The sequence below is a fragment of the Salvelinus alpinus genome, chromosome 1, assembly GCF_045679555.1.
Source record: "Salvelinus alpinus chromosome 1, SLU_Salpinus.1, whole genome shotgun sequence".
Lineage (NCBI taxonomy): Eukaryota > Metazoa > Chordata > Actinopteri > Salmoniformes > Salmonidae > Salvelinus > Salvelinus alpinus.
The window spans coordinates 42,163,223-42,179,524 of NC_092086.1; the positions used below are offsets into that span (position 1 = coordinate 42,163,223).

Here is a 16,302-nt window from a genome sequence, read left to right on the forward strand (position 1 = left end):
GCGTGCTGTAGAAGCTGGGGGAATTCCACTCTATAACATTAATACCTGACTTTGATTTGCCCCTGCTGTGAAACCCAGAGGTGTCTGCAACCTGCCCCAGAAATGTGTGAAAAGGTTGCAGCGTGTCACACTGGACGTGAGACAGGCCTGTGTAATCTTGTGGCCCCCTCCCACTCTGGCTGCTCCACTGACCCTCGTCCCCAGGCTGGGAGGGACAGCCAGGTAGCTGGAGAGCCTTGTTTGTGCTTTGTTAGATTACTCGTTGGTTATTACTGCATTGTCAGAACTAGAAGCACAAGCATTTCGCTACACTCGCATTAACATCTGCTAACCATGTGTATGTGACAAATAACATTTGATTTTGATTTTTTTAATTTGATTTTTTTGTTTGCCAGGAGGTCTATTCTGCAGGAATCATTTTGTGACACGCACATCCAGTCCCCTCCAGCCCCAACCTCTCTCTCCTCCCTTCCTCCCTCTCATCTTCTCATGTCTTCCTCCTTCTCTCGTTCCACTCTCTCACGTTGACCTACTTTTCTCCTAACCTGTTTATGCAAGCGACCACATGCGCCAATCAAATCAGCAAAAGGTCAAACACAGCAGAATCCAGTAGACGAGTGCTGCAGTTGTCAGGGAATGTCACCTTGACACTATAGCAGGGTGACATCAGTCGCACCACCCAGACCAAGCATGGGCTGAACGCAAGGCAAAAATATTTTGTGTGCGTTTGTGAAGGGCATTGAGGTGTCAGCCCTCAAAGAGCTGCTTTGTTTGCAGGCTTAGTCCAGGTCACTCCCTCCCTTTGTCTTTGTGTTGTTATGAACATAAACTCGTTGTGTGTTTTGGGAGGGCGGCAGAGAAGATAGGATGAGGAAAAGACGCTGCCCCACTGGGCTCTGCCTTGATTTACAGCCCCATGTATTCTTCTCATGACAGGTCTGCTGTGACACTGAACTTGGGCCTGGAGAGTTGGCAGCAGGGACATACTATTTCTGCACTTACTTTGTAGGTCAAAGAGCCATGGACATGCCTGCTGAGTGAGAGCCTGAGAATAGGCTGTGAGGTATGTTAGGACTGGGCTTAGAGAAGGAGAGGACGCTTGTCCAGTTTTCCCTCTGGGTAAAGTGGTTTGTGTCAGGTTGAATGAGGACTTTATAAAGTGGACTGGGGCATGAGAGGTCCTCTGTTCCGTTGGGGGGGGGGGTCATAATCTGTAGGTGTATGTGTGTGCGCATACATCTGAGGGCGTTTGTGTGTTTAGTGTGGTCGTACGGGTACATCTCTGCCCTGCGTGCGTAGGTCTGCGGGCTTATAGAGAGTTAGCGACAGGAAGTAGGCCACTGTTACATCAGGGAGGTCGGACAGGCGGTCTGTCTAGAAAATGTGTGTCAGTGTGTCACTCCAAAGCTCCTCTCATTTCAAATGAATCCTGTGTGTCAGGAAAGTAAGGAGCCCAGGGAGTGACTGTGACCAAGCTATTTGTGACGACTGGAAACAGGGTGTCCCCACACCTGCTAAAAGAGATGAGGACTCAAGAGTCTCTGTTAAACATGCCTGTGGTTACAAACACCTAGGTTAGGCCATCATTTGTGTCTTGCCTTAATTTAGATTGTGTCTGTCTAATCATTGTACCTCGCGGCTCTGCTTTGTGGTTGTGTCCAATTAGTAGGCAGGGATTCAAATGACCATAGAAGAATGTTGGTTGTCAGCAGCTGCTCTGGTATAAATTATAGTTTGTTTATTACGCTAGCTAGCATATGGTTATTATTATTCTTTGCAGTGTTATAACTAACCTATGAACCAGTTTGTATTCAGTATCAAGTGATAACTACAGGAAGGTTTTGGTCTTTATCTGTCTGGCATATGCACAGCTGATTTTCAAACAGACCCATCATGAACTGTGTGTAACCCACATAGACAAGAGTAAAGAAAGGAGAAATCTGACAATATTTTTACGATATGTTGAGAAATTCAACATCCTTTTTATTGTTTACAATCTTGAAATGCATCCATCTTCCATGATGAATATTACTGTCTTTACATACACAGCCATGTCAAAAAGAAGGGGTGGTGGCGACCTAGACACCACCTACTGCTAAACACCACACTAGTCTCGTCTGCATCTTTTTTGTCATTTTTAAAATCTTTTTCATAAAACCATCAGCAAAAACACAAGCATCACTGATTTAAAACACATTGAAAAAAGGGTGGATGGGGGTATGGCGCAAATACATCATTACGGTCAATAGGAGAAAGACACACAACACAAGATAATAACAGAACAACACTTATCAGAAAATAATAATCAGAAAATAAAACAATGACATTAACATTACAGTGTTGTCTGAGAGAGGGAAAGCTTTACATTTACACACAAGTGGCAAAAAAGCTAAACATGGTACATATACTTTATAAACTGTGTGGTACGGTGCAGGCTTCTCATTGTCACCCAATACGAGGAGAATAAAGGCGGGGGTGGATGCCCCATGTATTACACTACAGAGGCACATTAGAAAAAGGGGAAATCCCTATTTCATTAACAAAGTAGAGATTGTCCTTGGTTTTTACAAAACTTAATTGCAATAGCTCTGATTATTCTAAACCAGGCTTTTCTAATGTCATGGGCTATTTGTGTAATATAGTAAATTAGCCTCTGTTTCAGAGATCCAATTACCTAGTATCTGGGTTTAACTCTGTGTCTCTAGGGCAGTGGATCGACGTCAGGTCAGAAGCCTGAGGTTCTGAGCTCAGTGCATTGTGTAGTGTGTTGATTTGCAGAGGAGACTAGGTGGCCTCACTCAGAGTTCAAATATCATACAGATATCATTTAGATTATATTACTATATTTAAAATAACTCTCTCCCCTATATGTCCCCACTTTACGGTTTTAACTTGAGCTTTTATACCTTAAAGTTTATACACATTCATATTTTAGTCTATGTTCCTATTGGCTTTTCTGCAGATGTGAGCATAGGGATAAATACATTGGGCTAAGAGTTGGGAACAGTGGAAGTCTAGACTGTTGATGATGCTCAACTTTAGGCCAGCAGCCTAGTTCTGTCTCAGATTGACTTTGATTGAATGCTGTCTAAGATCTTAAAGAGGTACTGTAATAACAGGTAAGCTGCATTTCAAAAGCTATTGGCCATGTTTCTGTAAACAGAGTTAAAGTGATTACATTAAAGGCTTTTTAACTTAAGAGGAGTTTGCAACAGTAGACACAATGTGACTGTACAGTAATTCTGACAAAAACAGGATGATAACGTCCAAGTCCTTTCTTGCCTCAACAGTTTGTCGCATTGTTGTGACATTTGTTTGTTTTCTTCAAAAATATATATTTATAAATTATTGGTATATTTACAGTAATATACAAACCAAGTGCTTGAACAAGAAAGATAATGGATGGGCTGTGAGATCATGGAGATGGGAAGGGAAATATGGATTGGTAGAGGTAGGGAAGAGGGATGGAACTTCTCATTGTGTTGCATGTTTGATCAAGGGAATGTTCCCAGAATGTTGCTGCTATGTTTGTCTAACGCCAGATGTGCACCATAGGAGGGGAACTGAAAGCTGACAGTATAGTTCCAATAATGGTCAACTTATATTCTCATTTGAAATGACCAACTGTGGTTTGACGAAAAATGATATGAAAGCGTTTCATCCCTCCTCTCATTTATAAACAGAAGCCCTTCTGTAATTATGGAGAAGATGCAAGAACTGAAAAGTGTATATACAATATATACACATAGAATACTGTTCCCCCAGAAGTCCTGCCCTGTTTTGGGCTTCAGTCCAGCTTTTTAGTCCCAGGACATGAAGGTGAGGGAGGTATAGATGGGGTAAAGGGATGATAGTGGATTGAGGAGGGGAAAGAGAAAGAGCGTATTTTGATCTAAGGCAGCATCAGAGACACCTCACAATGTAAGGAACCTCAACCATTTTCTGTTGCCCTCAAGTGTTCTATAGGCACTTAGTCTCGTCTGTTGTTACGGCGTCCGCTTGACGACTCCTTTTTCCCACTCTCCTTCCTAGACTCAGCTGAGGACGGCTGCTTATAGAACCCTGTGGGGGGCTGGCTCTCACTCTCCCTCTCTTTACCGATCTGCTGCTGCGTGAGGGCCAGGTAAGGGTGCTGGGGCAGGATAGAGGAAGGAGGAGGGGTGGTGGGAGAGTCCTGCTGGGAGCTCATGGCTTTGTGTTTGAGACGCAGTTTGTGAGGCAGGGCAGTGCCCTTAACCTCTGCCTGGGTGTCCCCGCTTTGGCATTGGGAGGAGCCCTGCGGGGAGGGCAGAGGGGACCCTGGCTGGTGTGAGACAGACAAGTGCTGGAGGTAACTCCCGGCGTCAGAGAAGGAGGAGGACGGGGACTCGTCGTCCGTGGAGGCATCCTTGTCAGAGCTGCGGGGGTCATTGTCACTAGAGGAGGTGTCTTTGCCTGAGGTTGAGTGTTCTTGGTAGTACCCCTCACTCCTGGCCCCGCCCTCATAGGTCAGTTTGGGGGGCTCCTCGTTCTGGGTGCTAAGATAGTAGTGACTAGCCTGGTTGTGGTACAGGTGGGACGTGACTGCCTCCTGTTTTTGGAGGATGTCTGGAGCGAGGCCCGTCTGGGTTTTTTGCTCCTGTTGCAGAGCTCTGTACACCTGCATCTCTCCTGCCTCGCTGTGGCAGTCTGAGTAGTGGTACGGAGGGGAGTCTAGTGTCTTCCTCTCCATCTGCTTGGTCACCTCTGCCAGTCTCTCTGAGCTCTCCATGTGGCTCTCTCGAGCCTGGGCCAGATGGCCGGCCTGAGAACTCTGCTGTTGGGCTGTCTGTTGATCTATGTCCTGCTGCCTTTGGCTCTCCCCAGGGTAGGAGGCACTACTGGAGCGGTAGAGGATGACACTCCTCTGTTGGGTGGGTGGAGGGACCTGACTGGTCTGGCTTGTGATGCTCTCCTGGTGGTGGTAGGAGTGGTGCTGTTGGCTGTGGTAGACCGACTCCATCTCCTCCTGGTGATGTGTGGAGGACAGGCTATGGTGGACGTTGAACATGCTGCTTCCAATGTCCATCTCCAGGCTGCTATCCTCCTGCTTGATCCCGTAGACCGCAGGCTCTGGGCTGTCCCGGGAGGACCCGTCTGACATGTCTGAAAGGGACCCATGGGGGGAGTACGTCACCAGTTGACTATGGCCCCCCCCGCTGCCTGACTGCTCAGTCTCCGAGGAGTCAGAGTTCATCATCACCTGGGAGCTGCTGGAGTAGCCGCTGGAGTAGTAATTGGATGTGGAGGATCTCCCATTGCCTCCATTGCTGCCTCCACTAGTGAGCTGCTGGCTCTTCTCCATGTAGGAGGCAGTGGTGATAAGGCCAAAGCGCAGCTTCAGCTGCAGCAGCTCCGTCTTCAGGCGGCAGTTCTCGTCATTCAGCACCATGACGCGGTTTTCCAACACCATGTCGTTCAGTCGTCGCTTCTCCCTGGAGCGTTTGGCCGCCTCGTTGTTCTTACGGCGCTTCTCCCAATAGAATGCATCCTTCTTTTCATCAGAGATGAACTCACGCTTGCGTCTGCAACTCATGCTGGGCTTGACGAGACGCCCCTGGCGAGAGGGGGTTCCTTGAGGTGATGGGAGAGACTCTTCGTAGTTAGAGTATGTCTCTAAGCTGTCTAGGTTATTTTCTGAGCTTGCTGATTGGAGTTGTGAATTCAGGCATTCCATTGTTGCTCAGTGGAGGACAGTTTGGAATATTGCTACAACCACTGGAAAGGAAACTCAAGGAATGGGGTGATAAGGAACAGTGGGATTCAGCTATTTCTCACTGAACGAATGAGCTTATAGTTCAAGTGTCTAAACTGGCCAAGAAGATCAAGAAACGGTGGAACTCTGCGTTAATTCCCCTCATTTATCCAATGTATGTTCAGCCTTTCTCTAGGCAAGTCTCTTCAGCTTTCTCACAAAAAAAGTGGGTCAAAGCTGCCTTGTAGAGAAAAAAAAAGAGTTCCTGGAGTGGAGAATGTGACAAGCTTCACTGAGCAATTCTCTAACCTTCTTTTCTCTGTTTTGTTTTTCAATATTTTTGCGAGAGCGCTGTGCTGAGCAGACAGAGAAGTGCTCTACTGCTCCAGGCGTGTTGCAGGATGTAGGTCACTCAGTCTATCTCGGCTTGACAGTCTCTTGGGAGGGGCGCTGCCTCCTCCAGTAGGTTGCAAGATGAAAGGCTGAGGAGACAAAGAAAGAAAAGGCAAAACTCTTAATCCTCGTGGACTGCTGTCGACCACTATGCATTCAGATTGAAGGAATAATATCTTCTTTATGTCATTGTTAATTAAGTCCATTTTAGTTTTTGGCATGCCTGGTGATCAAAGAATTTTGAGGAATAATTAATAATACGCTCCTTCTCACATCCTCCTGCTTTCATCTATGTTCTGCATGTCTGGCTTTGACTGAATTGTTACACCTGGCAACCACTAGACCCTAGTAACCACTGTCTGACCTCATGGACCTTCTATAGAGCTTCTCTGTCAGTGGTCCATGACCCCTTAAGGTATCAGCATGCTTCAGTTCGGCTGGCACCTTGCCGAACCGAACGAGTGTGCTTGCACACTCCTTTAAAATACCTTCACTTGGAAAACTAGAAAAAAAAGCGCCAATAGTACTTTGTCCATTTTCAGATGCCGTAACCAGTATACACTTCCTCAAAATAGTCAGAATGAATCTATGATAAATCAAGAAATCTGTCATTAATTTTGACGTTTTTGCAGAGGAGATGTTAGTCGCACAATTTTACATATAACTGAGGTGTTTGGTGCAGTATTTCTCAATGAGAAAATGTTCATGAAAACGATTCTGTACCCTTACACAATGTATGCACAAACTCTTCCGAACTGTTTTGGCTGGGAAGCATGTGGACGCGTTTAGCCCTGCATGTTGACTTGCATGGTGTAATAAACATGAGGCCAATATAGTAGTTTCTGAGTAAGACATTACACATTTGCTATTTGTGACATTATTCCTCCGCCTTTGTAATCATAACTGCGTGTCTGGCAACCAAGTCGAGAGCACATGATTACCATGTAAACTCAGAAACAGTAATACTACCTGAAATTACATCATTCGAACACATGGAATGATTGGAAATTGAATTTGTAAGCTTTAAACAGCCATTATTGACTTATTTCATGGCTGTTATAAATAGTCTTTCAGGCAGATTTATTTTAAGAGCCAGAACAGTGAATCACCCAGGTGCAGTGGGTGTAGGGTTCCCCTCATTCCATTTTAGAATTCTAGGTCAGGAACAAAGATTCCAAAACAACCATATTAAGAAACAGCCCACTACGTTTACATAGAAATTATCATGAATTGGAGAATTTACTGTAAGTGTAATAACTGTAAAGATTCATATTCTATTTGCACAACCAGTTCCTGGCGGTGAATGAAGTCAAAGGTTCCCCGCAAAGGAAAAGAGGTGGAGAGGGCATGGGATTTTAAGGTAAGGGCAGATAAGGTTATGGGGGGTTAATTAATGAATATAGGTCAAGTCTCAGGAAGGAGGGGGGTGGAGAATGTGCCAAGCTCTCTTGAATTATGACATCAGGGTGGTCAGCCTCATAACTATGAAGTGCCTGGGAACCTGCTCAACAGGGACTCTCCTGGTAATGAGGTAAACAGAGATAGATGTGTCACTAGCCAAATCTCTTAAGTATGATTTTCATGAATAAGCCAAATGGCTTTTCCAGTGTCTCTTTTCATGTTTCCAATTTGTCTCTGCTGGTTGTGTACCAGTTAGCCTATTTTATCTGTGTTGCTGACTAACTGGTTCAATATCAATTACATTCCATACAGGTGACTTGAGGCAAGCAAAGGAATTCAACAGGCATCTGAGGATGGATTCTTCCTGGAACATTTCTGAGAACTCATTCAGACAGACTATGTTCCCTTGATCCATGGTTCCATTAAGCTGGTCTGGTATGCTTTAAATCAAATTACTTAAATCAAATTAGTTGCTGGCCAACAGGAGTTGTTTCATCCCTGCCTCATTTTCTCTCATTTTCTTACTGAACAACATGAGTTGAGACACATTGATTCTCTTTGCCTCTGTAATCTCATAATCTGTCTTTTCCATGGGTTATATTCTCCCTGGAGTCTGGGGCAAAATGATGTATCTACTAATTGCTCTACACTTTTCAAATGTGGGTTCAACACCAATTTCTCTTTCCAGGCACAATTCAGCAACAAAACGAGCCAAATCTAGATGGGATATTACACCCCTAGTTTTTAAATTCAAAATGCTTTGCTTCCCACAAAATGATGACAAGCCTTCTAGGTATGGGTCATTTGGGTCCCAGTAGAGACTAAATAGGGATACAGGCTACGATTATGCCTGGGAAAACGGTTGACAGGGCCTGATAATGCACTGCTAAATGCAGTACTTTAAGGTCCTCATTCCCACAAGCCATTTGTGTGTGGCTCAGGGGCAGGGGGAAAGACCACAGAAACCCGGGACCACTCAGTAAATCCTGGCTGTGACTAGTGCCTACACGGCATGCTGGAATATAGGTCAGTGGAACCACGGGTGAGGCAGGGAGAGAGAAATAGAGAATTAGAGAGTACTCTATTTATAGAGGTGAAAGATGCATGGAGAGAGGGACAAAGAGATGGAGAGAAGGGAGACAAAAGAAAGGGGGAAATGAGCTCAGATGATAGCACCTCGCAGGATGTAAACAAACGGGGTACTGTACCAGCGTTAACAACATATCACCCATGGCAACAAAAGTTTAAAAAAAGGGGGAAACTAATCATGTCAACATCAATCCCTCCTTATCGAACAACACACTTCCACTGCGCAAACAGATTGACTTTAAAAAAAACTAAGCTGCTCATCTCCTCTGCGGGCGGCTGGAATTAGCTGGAGACATGAATGGAGCTGGATTGTTTGCTGATTAATGCATCACAAGCTCTTAGTCTCCCACTACTCCTACAGGAATAGAGCATCATAATAAGTGTGTATCCCACCGAAGCACAGCGTGCCACCCGTACCTGTTAATCAGAACGTCTAAGCATCAAACCTATCCACTTCAATAGTGTATCTTATAACTAACCGCAGGGTACTGAGATAATGATTGCCAATGAAAGGTTCATGTGTTTTTATGACAAATGTAGTGTGACCTGCCAGAACAAATGTCAAATAGTAAGAAATTCTACTGCTTCCCTTTTCACCCATCTACTATGCTTACGAGGCTCTGTGTTTCAATGGAACACTCCTACGCTTGTGGTAGACCATAATGAATTCTATGTCCAATTTCATGATAAAAGGTGAACAAAAAGCTGCATCTCATCAGAGTATGAATCTGTTACTGATAGCACTGTTTAACATGAGCACACATCCTTGTTGTACTTAATAAATATAAAGTCATTCTACCACAGGAAAGGGCTTGGTTACATTTGTGAAGTGATCAAAGAGAATCTAAATGTATGCCATTTACAATTATTGGGTCCAAACAACCACACAAAGCTATATTTGGTGGGGCTTGAGTGCAAAAGCTTGTTTTTGTTGAGCTCTTAAAGTAATGGGAGCAGGTGTAAAATAAGGAGGAGGCCCCCAGACCGGGGTGCCAATTTTCAATGAGACTGAGGAACTGAACTGCCCCCACTGGGGAAGAATGCAAATAGATGGCTTTTTCCAAAATTCCAAGTAGGTTTGGGCTGATATATGAGTAAATAGAATAGTGACATTTGACATTGACGATATATCGTGATGTGCTGTATCAATATGTTGAAAATGAAGTCTAAATTAATTAACTAAGCCTTATTTTTTCCCAGTCAACACTAAGATTATTTAATGGGAATGCGACTATACCATTGTAAATAAGTAAAACAATTGCACAGTCTAGAATGATTTAGTCAGTAACGGCGCAGAACGATAATATCGGATATCGCGATATTTGGAGTAGCACATCGTAGAAGGGGTCTCCCCAAATATCGTACATCCCTGATTCCAAGACTGGGTTTATCTTCCCAAGAAAAAGTACACATTCTTGTACATGCAGGCGGAGTTCCAAGCCAACTCCTTGTTCCATAAACACAGCCATATCAGCCTCCGTTAAACAGGGAAAAAAAGAGTGACCCAGTGCAGTCCATGTGTTTCCCAGTCACATGTGCTCCCTTGGCCTACTTCTCTGCCTCTCCCTCCCAGCCACAGCAGCACAATAACAAAGCACCTACTCTATCCTTCATTATCTTTCATTGTGCCAGGAAACCCTGAGAATGTCAGGCGGGTCAGGATAAACCCCACTCCACATTGTTTACCATCAACTACATTAGGAGTGAAACAAGACATTGTGCACGCTGCTCTAGTGAAACAAAGGTAATCTCATGATAATTATAACCATGTTATTACCATGTTTTTACCAATAGCCTACTAATACAATAAGGAATATACTAGCTGATCACTGCATTGCAATTACAAGCAATTTATGGAAAGGTTCATGAATCCTACAGAAAAGGGGTGTGGCACAGAAAGTGAGGATTGAAGAAAATGTATAAAGGCTAAATGAATATGTTTCTAATTGTGTATCACTACGATATGAAGGAAACCTAAATGTTTATTAGGCGCGTTTATCTGCTGCCCATCAATGTTTCTGTTCTGCATGAATTGATTGGGTGTCTTTGTTAAGCCAGCTAGGATTTATTTTGGTAGGTTTTTAGTCTGGTATTATAGGGGGCCCTGCAGCACATCCCCTCCCCGTTATGACTAATGTGACCTACATTTGGAGCTGGCATAGCGTTCCACCTTATGCGCCAACCAATTAGCCCTCAGAAAAGCACAATAGAGGCTATGGGTTTCCACTGATTGCGTCATCTCCCCTACCCATATCTGTTATAATTACTTAAATAATTTATTATGCAACCCGCACCATTACTAGAGCCTTCAGTGCAATGTGTTACAAAAATTTAAAGCATAACCAAATGCTTTGCGTAATTTCCCATTGTGCACAGCACACCTGTACCATAGCGCACCTGTAGCATAGCGCACCTGTAGCATAGCGCACCTGTAGCATAGCGCACCTGTAGCATAGCGCACCTGTACCATAGCGCACCTGTAGCATAGCGCACCTGTAGCATAGCGCACCTGTAGCATAGCGCACCTGTACCATAGCACACCTGTACCACAGCACACCTGTACCACAGCACACCTGTACCACAGCGCACCTGTACCATAGCGCACCTGTACCATAGCACACCTGTACCATAGCACACCTGTAGCATAGGCTATATTCTAAACTATATGGTATTGATTAACTTTTCGTGAAAACATGAATAGCGTGTGTAGTATTAGTTCTTATATGCATGTAGCCTAATAACTGCATAGGTTATACGTTGAGCAACAGTGTTGCTGATACGGAATTGTAGACTATAATGCACGTTACATAGTTGCTGTAGAGCATTACATTGTCTAAAATTGTTTCCCAATATAACTAATAGCCTACACGGCAGGCACATATCCACGTCACATCACACGTTTTTTAGCCCTCTTCAATATACCACTACTCTTTGTGGTGTCTCTGAACATACCACTACTCTTTGTGGTGTCTCTGAACATACCACTACTCTTTGTGGTGTCTCTGAACATACCACTACTCTTTGTGGTGTCTCTGATAAATGTACCATTTGCATATTATAACAGATCCCCAGGGAAGTCATTCAAGGCAAAAGCAAGTTTCTTGCACATAGCTTGTTGCCCTGTTGCATTCGCTACCCGTAGGCTAATCCAACAACTTGTCACGACTTTGAGATAGGCTCACATTTGACCCAGCAGCCTAAATAAGGACAGAAATAAACATGCCCAGTATATCCAGCTCACCTTACAGAAACAGCCAATACTTTAGATTATCATTCATATCCAAAACAATGTTTTCAGAGATGTAGGACAGCACAATATTCCAGTAGCCTTTACTCTAGATTCAGTTTTCCCCACTGAGCAGGGGAAGGGTTAACGGGTTGGCTAACCTTCCACAAATAACTACATGTGATGGAGAGAAGTGTGACCTCAGACCATCATTGCCTCAGACTAGACGTAACATAGTAAACGTAAATCCGGGACACTCAAATAAGTGCATGTTACGCTTGGTATGGTTACAAACACAGATGGTTACTTAAGGCAAAAACAAAAGTAGTGTGGATGGGTGGGCGTATAAGGCGAACGTCTAGCAACCCAAAGGTTGCGTGTTTGAATCTCATTATGGACAACTTTAGCATTTGAGCTAATTAGCAACTACTTTCAATACTTGTCAACTACTTAGCATATTAGCTAACCTTTCCCCTAACCTTTAACCTAAAGTTAACCTTATCCACCACCTTAGGCATAACCCCTAGCTAGCTAATGTTAGCCACTTAGCTAATGTTAGCATTAGCCACCTAGCTAACAGCCACAACTAACTGCAATTCGTAACATATCATACGAATTGGAATCGTAGCTTATCATACGAAATGGATGATTGATCCACAAATGAATACATACCATACGAAACACAACATACTAATTGAAGTGTCCTGGATTTAGATTTACTATGTTTACGTCTAACCCTGAGTCCAGGTGTAGACCGACAGGGAATTTTTTCCAGTTGCCTCACATGGACTCATAGCCTTACCCAAAAGACACGTTTCGTGCCATAATGGTGCCGTTCCAAGTCTTAACAGTGTCCTTTTAACTCACAAGCATTTAAATTACAATGTTAATATTATATATATATATATATATATATATTATATATATAATATATAGAGAGAGAGAGAGAGAGAGAGAGAGAGAGAGAGAGAGAGAGAGAGAGAGAGAGAATTGTCTTTATATCATTTACAATTGGTAAATTAATTTATGTTGCTGAAATAAATGTCCATAATTTTGTTACTAAAGAATAGAGGAATTAATCCAAAGAATAATAATTTTAACGTATTTCAAGTTATTGTATCTTTCAATATTTTCAAAACTCTACTATGATGGGGTGTAAACGAAGCTACTCCAAATAAGTGTGTTTTCTGTGGCCCCTGCCACCCAGCGTTCCTTGATCTGAAGGAATTCCATGCACCCCCTTCTCCTTATCATCCTCCTATACATTCTGCCACTAAATAGGGGGGAAACGCCTCGCATTGACAGAACATAGATAGGGTTCAACGTCCGTCACCAACATTATAAAAACTTCGCGTTGTGACAAAATGTTTGCAACAATGTATCAGTGAAATTGAAATTCATGCAAAACAAAAATGATGAAAAGTCTAATCGAAGTGCCACTAAGTAACACTGAAATTTGTATTATTAAACAATTGGATTGAATTGTTTTCAATAATAATAAGTCACATTATACACATAAATCGACGGGACATTTAAAGGCAATCCATATCAAATAAATGCTTACCTTGTATGTGTAAATAAAAGCCCACAGTGCGAAGTCTAATATAACAGCCACGCTTCTGTTCAACAATTCCTATTTCTGACTACTATCGAATTCAAATGTGCGATTGTCCTTCAAGTACAGTGCGAGCTCTGTGATTAGTGCCTGTGTGTGAGCATGAATTCTGTGTCGCTTATTTTGAATCTGTTCTCTTAATACGTTAGGGACTTGCTACAATTTCCTCCTCGCTCTCTCAATGTCTCCAATTGTATGTTAGTAGGTCAGTAGTTGCATAACAGAAGTCTTTGGGTGCCTAGTCACGTTTTGTTTCTCGCTCGCGCGCTCCGTATCTGCCCCCTCCCCTTTCTTCTCCTTCGAAATCTGTTGCAGAGAGATGGGGAAGAGGAGAGAGGGGAGGGACTAAGCCAGACTTGCTGAGATGTAGGGTGAGATACCCCTAATTAGGTTAATAGAGTGAGAGAGAGACTTGGAAAAATGGAATGGTGGGGAGACATTTTTAGAAACAAGCCTTCAGCAGAAGATATATAAAGAAACAATTGTATCCAACAGCTGTTGTTTGGGGGAGAAATGTGTGCCCCTTTACTGAATGGATAGGCCTAATTACTCCAGACGGCTCAGTTTCGCTCTTTTAAATAGAGCTTTATTTTTTCAGCTTTATTCTAATGAGCAAACCAAAATCTATTCACATTGTCCCTCATTAGCACATGAGTAGTTCTTTCTTCATATTCAGAAGATTGAATGCATAGCCTGATAGCCTAGGCTTTAGCTTAACGTGGAGCAGGTGACATGGGTTTGAATCCAGTCGGACACATTTATCAGGAGCTACAATGGTCAGTTACAATTGTGACATGGCCACATACAATTGAGACATGCATATCGCTGCAACCTGGATTCAGGGGTAGACATAATATAGTAAACGAAAATCCAGGACACTCAAATTAGCTATGTTATGTTTGGTATGGTATGTATTCATTTGTGGATCATCAAATTTATCAAATTTATTTATATAGCCCTTCTTACATCAGTCCATCGTCCATTTCGTATGATGTGTTCCGAATTACATTTCGTATGATATGTTACCAATTGCAATTCATATGATATGTTACGAATTGCAATTTGTACAATATGTTACGAATTTGCAATAGATTTGATATGTTACAAATTCCAATTTGTTGTGGCTAACATTAGCTAGGTGGCTAACGCTAACGTTAGCTAGGTGGCTAACGTAAGCTAGGCTAGGGGTTAGAGTTAGAGGTTAAGGTTAGGGTTAAGCACAGAAGGTTGGTGGCACCTTAATTGGGGAGGATGGGCTGATAGTAATATCTGGAACGGAATTAATTGAATGGTATCGAACTCATCAAACACATGGTTTCCATGAGATTCGAACACGCGTTACATGCCCACCTATCCACCCTACAATAAAAGTATTAAAATGTATGCGCTCACTACTGTAAGTCGCTCTGGATAAGAGCATCAGCTAAATGACTAAAATGTAAAAAATAAATAAAATGCAACCAATCCAAACGTAACATTTCATGCTAATTTGAGTGTTCCAGATTTCCGTTGACTATTTTACGTCTAGTCTGAGACCAGGTTGATCACTCATGCCAAGCAAGAACAGGATGAAAATTAGTTTTAGTAATTTGTAGACACATTGCAGTAAGTTGTCTGATTTTGTTGTGACATTGGCTCTCATTTCCAGCAGCTGTGGCCTTGTGGTTCGATGCATCTGGTTACAGTTTTTGCATAACCGCTTGAATCTCAAGAGCTCAGTACCTCATTCTCATCTGATAAAGACATTGAAACCTCTTTATACTGTAGGCTACTTTATTGGCATCCTCCCTCTTATGACACACGATTTGTCATGTTTTGCATGAAATGTACAATGCACACCATTCAGTAAAGAAAGTCTTAGTTGATCATTAAAGCCCCCTGTCGTCTTACACCATATAGAAGGTAGCACTTTACATAGTTTTAAATACACAATTGTAACACATTGGTTGAATTTGTGTGTTTTTGGTACTTCCCAAATAGTGAACTAAAATATGACTGCAATTGTATTTACTGCTGTTATTGCCAGTTCAGTAATGTGTTACCTAGTACAGTAATGACAGGCTGAAATGATTGAAATGGAGTTTAGACTTTTGGAATGTAATCTGTGACCCTTGACAAATTATTTGTCTGAAATATCCATATCCTTTTGCTCATTTAATGCATATCTTGACTTGGAATGAGCAATATATGTTAGGCCTGGGCCTATGTCCTAGCTGGATATGAAGATGCCATGTAGTTACAGCAAGGGGAAGGTTGACTGCTCATTTTCACTCTCATTCTTATTTTTTTCTGGTAAATGAATTCCTGGTGGGACAGGTTCATGGTTAGGAGGTAGACTGTGACCTCCTGTGCTTTGTGATGATTACATCCTCTTCCTCTCTCCAGTCCATCTGCCCTCCACTATCTGACCTTACAACCTGTGCCTGTTCTGTCTTGCGTCACAGAGAGCCATGGAAACAACTGGAGCGATAACGGTATTATTTCATGCATTTTGTTGTGTCCACGGCAGTTTTGATTGGAACAAAAGGACTGGCTGGATGCCTAGAGGGCTGTTTCCAATTGCAGATGCTTTTATTTGATCTCTCTCATTATCTCCAAGGCCCTGGTTCCTTCTCATGTGGCCGGAGAGAGCAGCAGGGCATGGAGGGTTGAAGTCTGACTTCAGGCTCAGTCTTTGTTCAGCATATGCTCTCTGTCTCTGTCTCTGTTTCTCTCTCTCTCTCTTTCTCTCTTTTTTCAACCGACCCACTTGAGCTTTCAAATGCACTTTGTGGATCTACCTGCAATGCCATGCATTTTATTGTGTATCATTGTGCTATTGAACACAGAGTCACAGACATAAGTGCGCCTCCATATGCCTTATTT

The 16,302-nt window shown here is 42.8% G+C and overlaps 1 protein-coding gene across 1 annotated transcript; it reads right to left on the minus strand.

Annotated features, from left to right (window-relative positions):
• Positions 1–1,949: 1,949 nt before the first annotated feature.
• LOC139576479 (dentin sialophosphoprotein-like) lies at positions 1,950–13,659 on the minus strand. Its single transcript, XM_071402638.1, has 2 exons — positions 13,387–13,659; positions 1,950–6,195 (listed from the first exon to the last, which is right to left on the minus strand). Exon 2 carries the CDS (start codon positions 5,693–5,695, stop codon positions 3,971–3,973), a length of 1,725 nt encoding a protein of 574 aa, XP_071258739.1. The 5' UTR covers positions 5,696–6,195; positions 13,387–13,659; the 3' UTR covers positions 1,950–3,970.
• Between the last annotated feature and the right edge of the window lie 2,643 nt (positions 13,660–16,302).